This window comes from Oryctolagus cuniculus, chromosome 1 (genome assembly GCF_051225735.1).
Source record: "Oryctolagus cuniculus isolate XC-2025 breed Fujian yellow rabbit chromosome 1, ASM5122573v1, whole genome shotgun sequence".
Taxonomy (NCBI): Eukaryota; Metazoa; Chordata; class Mammalia; order Lagomorpha; family Leporidae; genus Oryctolagus; species Oryctolagus cuniculus.
This window is the reverse complement of record NC_142867.1, coordinates 108788543-108799066: the sequence shown is the minus strand read 5'-3', so window position 1 is coordinate 108799066 and position 10524 is coordinate 108788543. Positions and strand designations below refer to the sequence as shown.

The 10524-nt window shown below is 59.5% G+C and overlaps 1 protein-coding gene across 1 annotated transcript; it reads right to left on the bottom strand.

The window, feature by feature from the left end:
- Window positions 1–522: 522 nt before the first annotated feature.
- On the bottom strand, window positions 523–8274 carry LOC103349280 (uncharacterized). The gene is made up of 10 exons (XM_008260989.5): window positions 7797–8274; window positions 6279–6502; window positions 4358–4440; window positions 4005–4138; window positions 3563–3794; window positions 2773–3064; window positions 1902–2049; window positions 1490–1675; window positions 1046–1173; window positions 523–922 (listed from the first exon to the last, which is right to left on the bottom strand). Exons 3-10 carry the CDS (start codon window positions 4371–4373, stop codon window positions 799–801), a joined length of 1260 nt encoding a protein of 419 aa, XP_008259211.2. The 5' UTR covers window positions 4374–4440; window positions 6279–6502; window positions 7797–8274; the 3' UTR covers window positions 523–798.
- Between the last annotated feature and the right edge of the window lie 2250 nt (window positions 8275–10524).

Below are 10524 nucleotides of genomic sequence, written 5' to 3'. Positions count from 1 at the left end.
CATAGAAGATTTTTGTTTTAATCAAATTCAGACCCCCTGGCTTCCCTTCCTTTTCTAGGCAGCCTCCATTCCCAGGTCTAGGCTGAATTGTCTAAGTTAAAAGGGTGAACTTAGGGCATGTGAATCATATCTGTAAAAACATGAAGAAAGAGGGGTCGGTGCTGTGGTGTAGCGGGTAAAGCCGCTGCCTGCAGCACTGGCATCCCATATGAGCACTGGTTCAAGACCCAGCTGCTCCACTTCTGATCCAGCTCTCTGCTATGGTCTGGGAAAGCAGTAGAAGATGGCCCAAGTCCTTGGGCCCCTGCACCTGCGTGGGAGACCCAGAAGAAGCTCCTGGCTCCTGCCTTCGGATCGGTGCAGCTCCGGCCACTGCGGCCATCTGGGGAGTGAACCAGTGGACAGAGGATCTCTCTCTCTCTCTCTCTCTCTCTCTCTCTCTGCCTCTCCTTCTCTCTCTGTGTAACTCTGACTTTCAAGTAAAATAAATAAATCTTAAAAAAAAAAAAACATGAACAGACTGTGGCTCCAATAGCATGTAATTCGTCGGTGGTGCTGACTGGAGCATCCATGGTGCTCTGCGGCGGGCGCACGGGTTCCTGGGGAAGAGGGACTTGCTCTGACCTCCTTCCTCCTCGGTCCTGAAACACACACCTTCTGGGCCATGGTGCATCGCTGCTTTCCAAGGCAGGTCCTCCCCTGTGCTCGGATGGCAGCAGAGAGAGCTGGACGAGGGTTAGAGCACGCTGGGCAGTCTCTGTGAGAGAGGGGGGTCCCGGCCTTCAGGCAGCTCGCCGGTCAGGAGATGTGTGTCCTGAACTGGGCACTTCTGCGTAGGATGTTTGGGAAGGCCCTTTCCCCTGCTCTTCTGTTTTCAAGGCATAGGTACTTAGGGAACCGGATCTCGGGCAGCTGGACTGGCCTGTGGAAATAGGCAGGGAGAGGACGGGGCTGGGCTGGAGCCGAGGCACGTCTCCTCCGCCACCGGCCGCCTGGCGCAGGAGCTGCACCGCCGTGTCTGGGAGTGACCGGCTGTCCTTCGTACCTGTGCTCAGGTGACAAATCGCCTGGCTCAAGCTTGTCGCTGTTGATCTTGGGTTTACACAGCTTCACCCTTTCAGAAAACAAGGGCAGGTAGGCGGTCCTGGTGGTCGCTCCAACCTCAGCTGGTGCCTGTGAGCCCACCCCAGTGGGAGGGGGTGAGAGCAGTGAGCTTAGAAGGAGGGGAGTCTTTCCCTCTCTGCAGGTCATACTCAGCACCCGCTGCCCGCCAAGGGCTGGAGCAGGGCCCATTCTCTTTGGTTCGTTTCTCTGGGCAAGAGAGGGACTTCTGCCGTGGAGAGCTTAGCTTGCTCCCTACCACTGTGCGTTGGAAAGGAGCAGGAATTTAAACAACAGGGCTCTCTCCCTGCTGACTCTCCCCCCTGGGCGTGAGGGGCCAGGGGAGAGGGCAGCCCAGGCACCGACCCCTGCCCACCCGAGTTCTTACCGGGGGGTTCTCGTGGCCTCTGTCACGAGGGCCACAGCGCACCTGGGGCTGCGCTCCCCAGTCCTGGGAGAATGGCTTGCTGGTAGTTTCAGTTTGGAACTTGGCTTTGAAGACTCCGAGGATGTGAGAGGGCCACTTACCCTTGAGTGTCTTTACCAGGTGCCTGGGAGGAGGTAGAGGAGACACCTGGGGAGGGAGGAACGCGTGTCTGGGAAGGAAGTGGCCGTCGTTCCTGAAGCCTCACTGTGTGCCCAGTGCACGTTCAGGGCCTCCTCGTGCCAGCCTCTCAGCAGGCAGAAGTCATCGTCGCCCGTCTTTCTGGGCTCTCGCCCCTTTCCCCTGCCCCTCCCACGAAGGAGCAGGCACGACCCTCATGCTGATTACCTCTTGACCAAGAACTTGGACACTTTACCCTGGTCACTGGGTCCACAGCGAGCCTGGCTGTGTTACTCCCACCCAGCATGGCCGTCTCCAGCCTTGGTTGCCGCGGCTCCTGGTACAGGTGGGCTGTGGGCTGCCAGCCACAGGCCATGTTCCTCCGCGCATACTGGATGTATTTGCTGCATGGGGAACACGTGTTTCAACTGTGGGGATCCACCCTTAGAGCCGATCCAGAGGCCAGCCCATCTCTCCGTCTTTCCTTGTTGGGTTTGCCTAAAACGCTACAGTATATTTTCAGGGGATTTCAAATTAAAGTTCCTGGACTGTGTCTCTGAAAATGAAGTTTCAGTTTGGCTGTTTTCTTTTCACACCCCTCAGTTATCATGCTGCCCTCAGCGGAGGGGGTGAGACAGCCGCAGCCGAGCACGGGCTGGGGAGAGCCTTTATCAAGCACCCGTTGGGATCCCGGGACACAGGAGTGTGGAGTGGGTGTGCCGTCCTGGTCACAACAGTGGCGTTCCTGGTCCCTTCGGGGTGGACATGATCCTTCCGTCCACCCCGTTGGACTAGGACTGTGGCTTCTGTAGCGTTTGAAGCACCTGCTCTAGGCTGTGGGTTTGAGCCGGGCCTTTTAACCTCATCCGAACGAGTCGGGGCCAGGAGCAGGCCACTCGAGCCCTGACAGGCAAGTGGACGTTCTCAAGCACCGGCTAAGCCTGGTTACTCCACCCCTGGCTTGCAATTGGGGTGCATGCCTCCCCCAGGTCCCTAGGGAAGGGCTGACCCCCAGCGAGGAGCAGCCCGAGTTCCAGCCTCAGGTGAGAGGCCGAAGGCAAGCTGAGCCAAAAGGGAATCCCGTATCCCAGAGTAACCAGTTCTTTGCGAGCGTTCTGAGCCAGTACCTTAGTCTCAGGAGACAGGGCTGTTCCCGGGCCCCTCCCCGCACGGCAGCCCTGCAGCTCGGCAGCTGTTCCCGTGGCTCGATTCCTGGCGTGCTCTTGTCCGGGTCAGGAGCAACAATTTGCCTCCACCCTGGGGCTTGCAAGTCACTCTGATGCAGACTCACGTTTTCCCCGTGGCCTGGACGCGCTGCTGGGGCCACTTTTTGGCCCTGGATGTGAACTGGGAGCACTGACTGCCCAAGAGGCTGGCTGTGGACGGAAACCTGATGAGCAGTGGTCATACTGTGGTCACCTAAGGGGAGGAGAGGGTATGCGGAGGGGATTACCCGCGGGGAATCTGGACCACGTGGCCGGCCTCCCCTGGGCTGCACCTGCTCTTTGCTGGGCCTTCCCCCAACCTCCTTTTGTCTGATGGGGACCTAAAGTGTCTCAGTGTTGTGCCCTCCACCACTCTCTGATCTTTTGCTTGTCTCCTCCCCAAGACCAAAGCATTCCAGAGGGGCCTGCCAGCCCTAGTTGGATCACCAAAGCGGGTAGGAGGGGAGGCCAGGTTGAGGGGGTTGGTATGGTTCCTTCTGGAACAAGGGTTTCCTGCCTGCAGGGCTTTTGAAGAGCGAGGGCCATGGCCCGTGCTCCTTGCTGTGTCTGGGCTGCTGGTTGCCAGCTCTGGTGTCTGCGTGGGGGACAGGAGTGGCCCTGGGTAGGGTGCTGGGAGGTGGTGGAAACAGGGCTTGGATTCTGCTTCACACAGTGCCGCGCGTTTGTCCCCGCTTACCAGGCCAGGTCTCACCTGGGCGGGAGGGCTGCTCCCCACGGGAAGGCGTGGGCTCTGCCTTCCAGGGCTTGCCGCTTTCAAATCCATAGGCCGTCCTGAAGGGGGACCCCTGAGGCTTGTGGAACCGGGTGCAGGAGCCGGGGGGCTGTGTCTGAAGGGGAGCCTTGGCCAGGGGCTCCAGGCGGTATTTAATGTCTCCTGGGGCTATTTCCTCCTGGGCTTCTGACTCTCCGGGCTGTTGCTCCCCCTGTGGGAGGTGCACCGTCTTCAGGGGGAGTCCCTCTGGCCTTCCCCTCTCAGGTGTTTGCTGTCTTCTAGCGAGTTGCTTAACTTCCCTGTCTGAGTCTCTGGGTGGCTCTGGAGCAGCAGTGCGAGGCGCGCCCTCTGCCTCTGCCCTCGGACTAGCATCTGCTGCAGCTCTGTCTACCACCCACTCTCGCCTCACTCCTGGCCTTACCTGGACACTGGGGCCACTGTTGCCTGGCTGTGGTTGGGGGGCCAGGGTGTCCTCCTGGGTGGGATTGAGGACCGAGCTGTTTGAAGCAGAGTGGACGAGCAGGCAGTGCGCTCTGTCCCCGGGAGGGCCAGGGTCTAGGGCAGGGGAGGAGTAGTGGTTGGTGACTCAGTGGTTCTTCCCTGCCACCCCCACCCCCGCCCCACTGAGCAGAGAAGAGGGACCCGTAAAACTGGGGTGAGGGCACGGTTGTCCCCATCAGAGGGCACACGGCATCTCAAAGGCAGTTATTGCTAATGATAATTTCCAGTTTCTTTGGCCTTGAAGGTCGTGCTGGCCTGGGAGGGGAGGCTTACCATGGAGAGAGGCCATGCTGGGCTCCACGATGGAGGGCACCCCGCCCGCGGGCTTGGCACTGTAGCTGTGCTGTCCGGGTCTCCTAAGGGGCAGCAGAAAGAGTGGGGAGTGCAAGACAGGGAGAGCCCCAGGCTCCTCCCACAGGACCTAGAGGAGGCTCCTCCAGTTCTCTGGGTAGAGGAAGAAAGGGTGGCCCCCTCTGCTGGCCACTTGTGGATGCAACTAGAACTCGAGTCTGAGGTTCAAGGTGGGGGGGGTCAGGAGAGGATGGGCAGCTTTTTGGCCTGTGAAGGAGGTGACACTCTGAGGTGGGCGGGTGTCCTGCAGGATGGTAGGAGGCCGGTGGGGAGGGCTGTGACTGAACCCCTGAGGTCAGAGCAGAGCCGGAGGTGGGAGGCACCCCGTGTCTTCCTCTCCCCGCCCACCCCGCCTCAGAGCAAGGGAAGCAGAGAGCCGGAGCTTTGGAACCTAGGAGGGGAGTGAGAGGGAGACGCTGAGTGTGCATGGGGGTGTGACTGGAGGACACTCACCCACAGCCACAGCACACAGGGATGCCCGGGGGCGGGGCACTCTGACCCACCAGCCCTACCCTCTGTCCCCAGCTCCTGAGCGGGGCTGCCTGTGTGTGAGCAAACTGGCCTTGGCTCTGGGGTCTCAGGTTGCTGAGGGCCTTCTCTGCAAGCCACTGCCTTGGCTGTGGGAGAGGAGGTGGAGGCAGCGCGTCCCCAGCACAAACCGCTGTGCCGGCAGCTGGGCCCAGGTGATTAGCGTGACACAGGCCTGGAGGTCGTTGCGCCCTGTCTCTGCAGCCAGCCTCAGGTCCAGCTGTGCCCTCTGCTGTGTGTGTGCCTGAGCTGCAGCCCCTCGGGCGTCTGGGTGTGCCCGCTCCCAGCTGTACTGAGTGTGTCTCCCGCTCACTGGTTTTGAAGTATTTCTTAGTCCATTTCTCAGCTCTAGTCCTGCAGAGCTAATTGTCACCCATCCCGGCGCTCAGAGAGCTGTGGGGCCCAGCGAATGTGCGCAGTGCCTGGGCCGCCCTTGGTCTGCCAGCCCTGCACCCCGCACCGACTTCCCTGCCATCACACCCTGGGCTCTCCTGTCAGAGCAGAGACGCCGTTCTCCCAGAGCACGGCTCACACTAGTGTGCACATTTTATATATTTGAAAGGCAGAGGGAAAGAGAACATGCTCCCATCTGCTGGTTCACTCCCCAAATGCCCACAACAGCAGGGGCTGGGCTAGGCTGAAGCCAGGAGCCTGGAACCCACTCTGGATCTCCCACATGGGGGGCAGGGACTCAACTATGGGAAGCATCACCTCTGCCTCCCAGGGTGTGCATTGGCAGGAAGGTGGAATTGGGAGCGGAGCTGGGACTTAAACCAGGCAGCAACATCATCCCTAGGACAGATGCTTGCCCCCATTGGTGGTTTTTGTTTTTTAAGATTTATTTATTTGAAAGGTACTGTTAGAGGGAGAGACAGCTGATTCACTCCCCAAAGAGCCTCAATGGCCAGGGTTTGGCCAGGCTGAAATCAGGAGCCAGGAGCTTTATACAGGTCTCCCATGTGGATGGCAGGGGCCCAAGCATGTGGGCCATCTTCTGCTGCCTTCCCAGGCATAATAGCAGGAAGCCGGATTGGAAGTGGAGCAGCCAGGACTTGAACTGGCACCCATATGGGATGCTGGTATCGCAGGCTACAGCCTAACCTGCTGTGCCACAGCGCCGGCTCCAAGATACTATATTTTAAACACTGTGTCTATGACTGAGTTAGCTTCCCTGGAGGCCGTACCACACCCTTGATTCCTACTGCGCTGACCACTGGCGAGTTCCCACGCTTCCTTTCCACGGGCTGGGAGAGGAAGGAAGCTGTGTTGCCACCTCTTATTAGCGTCGTGGGTGTTTTGGGCACAGTCTGATTACCTCTAGCCTCTAGGAACGCCACTTGCTTGTTTCGCGCTTTCTGTCCAGAAAGGTGGTGGGACGCTGCCCTGGTCCTGGTTTTCCTCGGTGCAGGAGAGGAGGAGGCCACAGTGGGGTTGTCTGGTCCCATGCCTGCCGCTGGGGCTCAGCTCAGCCTGGCCGGCCTGACCTCATGCTGCACACTTGGCGTCTGAGGCCCGGTTTGGGAAGTCTGTTGATGGGAACTAAAGAGAAAGTGTCGACAGAGATGGAGCCCCTCTCGGGCAACCCTCCGAGGTGCTGGGATCCCCAGGGATACAGAGGGTGCTCCACGGGCCCCGTCTGCCCAGTTTCTGCCCAGACCTTGGAGTGGAGACTCGTGCACGCTCCCAGTGCAGGATAGGCTTGCCAGTGCAGCCCTTCTCTGAGTTCTCACAGCCCTCCCAGGGCAGCAGGCGCCATGCTCTGCGGAGGACAGTGAGGTCCCATGGCCAGCAGCTGTCTTACTCATTTTCTTTTTTTAAAGATTTTATTTATTTATTTGAGAAGCAGAGTTACACATAGAAAGAGGAAGAGACAGAAGAGAAAGGTCTTCCATCCACTGCTTCACTCCCCAGATGGCTGCAATGGCCAGAGCTGGGCCAGTCCAAAGCCAGGAGCCAGGAGCTTCCTCTGGGTCTCCCATGTGGATTTAGGGGCCCAAGCACTTGGGCCATCCTCCGCTACTTTCCCAGGCCATCAGCAGGGAGCTTGATCCGAAGTAGAGCAGCCGGGACTCAAACTGGCGCCCGTATGGGATGCCTGCACCACAGGCTGAGGCTTAGCCCACTATGCCACAGTGCCAGCCCCTGTCTTACTCATTTTCAGCCCAACCCCCATCTCCCAGCCCAAGGCACACACCCCAGAACCAGCAGCACAGCTCTGGGCACTAAATGCATACACTCCTTTCATTCACCTCCCAGCCACCCAGCAAAGCCGATGCTCATGTTTCCATAAACCAAGGCTAATGGATGAGCCCGGAAGTGCTTCCTCCAGGTGGCAGAGGTCAGAGCACTCCTGCCAGCTCCTTGGTCCTGTCCCTGCCCGGCAGGGGGACTGCCCTGTGTGCAGTCCCGTTAACGCACAGGACCCTCCTATCAGATGCCGCTGCAGAGGCCCTGCCGGCCAGCCCAGGCCCAGCCACAGGGGGCGCTGTGGCTTTCCTGGAGACAGTGGGGAAGCTTGGGAATCCCAGCCATGCCAGGCGGGCAGAGGGTCCCTGGAAAAGCATGTCCAGGATGAAGTGCTTGGCCACAGGATGCGTCCAATCTCCTTGGCGTTCTCTCCCGTCCTGACCCACCCACCTCTTGCCTGCCTCTCTGGAGAGCTGGCGGGATGTACCCGTGAACACCCCCTCACGGGCCTCTGCTCCCCGCAGGGACTGCTCCCGCCTGTGCTTCCTCCCTGCCCTAGCAAAGCCTTTGGGACCCAACCCAAATGCCATTCCCTGTGGGGGCCTCCCCAGCCCCCAAGGCTTTGTCCCGTGATACGCTCACATACCTGACCCTGGGAGTTGTGCTATTTTTCTCCCCCAGCCAGAAGAGACCACAGCCTGCAGCGTGCAGCACCAGGCCCGGCCTGAGTTGAGTTGAGTTGAGCCGGATGCTAGTTCGTGGTTCCGAGCAGGTAAAAATCGGGCCGGTGCCAACTCCTGAGCCCAGCAGCCCTCTTGTTAGTGACGTGCCAGTGTGGGTGGAAATCTTCCTTGGGATTCTGGGAGCCTTTTTTTTTTTTTTTCCTTTTCTTCTGCACGGGGAAGAAGGGGATAAAATCCCAAATGAGCCCAGTCATGTGCTTGCTTTGCAGAGCCTTGGCATGGGCTGGAGGGGGCACGTGACCGAGGCCGGGCGGCCACTCAGCTCCGCTCCAAGCCGCTCGACCTGGCCTGTGTGGAGTGGGGATTCAGGCGGGAGCACCGTGCAGGAGCAGCCGCCTGCACCAGCCAGACTCCCTTCTCACCGCCTCACAAGGCTGTGCGGAGTGGGACTGGGGCTGCTCTCCTCCTGGGCCCCAGATGCCGCTCCCCCCACCGCACCCCGTGACTGCGAGTGCGTTTGTTACTCCACGGCTAACTCGCATTCACGTCTCTGAATGAATGACAGCACATAGATTTTGGGTTTCTGTGACCCCCGCGGAAAACGGCAGTGGTTCCTGCGCCTCTGTACTTGGGAACTCCCTACCCGATGGGTGGAGAGAAAAGGGGTTCTGGGGAGCCCTGTGTTATCCAGTAGTCTGCGCAAGCGCAAGGGACCCAGAGCCCTGCTGGCAGGAGCTGATGGCTCTGGCTTCTCTTCCTTGGTTCTTGGGGAGGGAAGGGGGTGGAGCTTGTGAAGTGGTTTAATGTCTTGATTCTGTGATTTAGGCTGAGTCATCGAGGGCGCAGCAGATGGAGAGCAGATAAAGGGGAAGATGGGCTTTGCAGAAGGGAGAAGCGGTAGGTACTCAGAGCCTCCCGGGGCCACCAGGCTGCCTCGGATGTGGGCTGTCAGGCTGCTCGGTGTTGCCATCTGCTGGACATATGGAGTAATGCATTTTACTCCCTCTCACGGCCTCTGCTCTTCTTCCATCTCTCTGTTCCCTCTGTGAAGTAGTTCCCTGCATTTTCTGCACGCCTTCCTCCCCCAGGAAGGTATGTGGTGATGCCTCTGCCCTGGCTTAGTGGCCGAGGCTCTGAAAGTCCTCCTATGGTGTTGACTCAAAGCGGGAAACCTCACTTCCCTTTGGTGCTGGAGTCAGGGCTGGGGTCTCCAGGCTGTTTCTCCACCTGTCCCCCAGGCTCTCTGGGACTCCCAAGACGGCTGCAATTTGGGGCCATTTAGCTTATCACCCAGACTAGGATGCTTGTGAGAGCACGTGCATTACGTGTATTGCTATCATAAACAGGCTGGGGTGACAGGTGTCAACCAGGCTTGTCACAGTCAACTGGAGCTCAGCGAACCCCTGGGCCTTCTTTGCATCCCAGGATGAGGTATGAAGGCCACAGCGGCCAGCAGGGGCTACTGCAGCCCTGGCTAGTGTCCTGCCACCTACAGGGCTCTGCCCACCGTCTGAGGGCTGTGGGAGGAAATGGGCTGTGGAGGCTGCAGTCAACTGTGGGACAGAGCTGGGGTCCCGAGGCCTTGCTCACCTGGGCCTGGTGGACAGTGGGTTAAGCAGGCTGTGTGCTGCTTCTAGTTCAGGTTGGAATCATGGCCCAAAGCCCTAGGGCCTGCTAGGTTCTTGACAGCTCCCTGTCACCTCTGGTTAGGACAAGGCCTTTCCTAGATTCTAGTGAACCTTCCTAGATTCTAGTGAACCTTCAGGCCGGTTCCTAGTCCCGCCTCGCTAGACCAACAACTGGATGCATTGGCAGGAGGGCTCCTGGGTCAGCCCAGGGACACTCTGGGCCAGAGGGGACCCGTGGAACACCTCCTCTTCCTGACCCCACTGGCTGGCTTGCAGGTGGGCAATTCAGGCCAGCTGGGGGCCCTGTGAAAGAGAAAGGTTTCTGGAGACTTCTAGCGCTCTCCCTCCCACCCCAGTTCTAATGCTGGCGGTCAGACTAACTCCCCCCCCAATCTAGGGACCTCCCTGCACCCCTAAGTGCAGGGTGGGAGACCTTGCTGCTCGTGGGAGGAGGGGGCCGGCCAGAGGAAAGAAAGTGTTGTTGCTGGGTGCTGAGCGGCGCTGGCCTAGCCCGTGGCTGTTTGCCCTGCACTGATCCCTGGCTCTGGGCTCGTCTTCCTGCTCACCTGAAGGGCAAGGCCAGGACCAAGCTTGGCAGACTCCGTGCTGGTGTTCACACCATGGTGAAGGGCGAGGTGTTCTAAGTGGCTGCAGGCAGAGCTGCCAGGCCTCAGCAGAGAATTCTAGAGCAGCAATGGGTATCCCTGGTAGCCAGGGGATTGCCATGGCAACACGCAGGCAATCCAGCAGCAGCAGCGGGAGGCTGAGATAGGGCAGGGCCCCCTTCTCGCCTGGAGCTGAGCTCTCAGGGCAGTCAGAAGAGCGAGCTGAGATGCATCAACTCGTAGCACCCGTCTCCTGCTTATTGTCCCGTCACACTCCCTGGTGCAGGTCTTCAAGATTCTGCCTGGGCAAAGGGCCTGGGGCTGTCTGGATGGAGAAGGGGAGCCAGGCTCAACTGCAGCATCTAGAGGTTCGCTCCCCCCACCAGGGGAATGGCGGTGAGGCCACCCCGGGGCTCTGAGGTCCCTTGGAGGGGACCTGGGCTAGAAACCAGGGATCA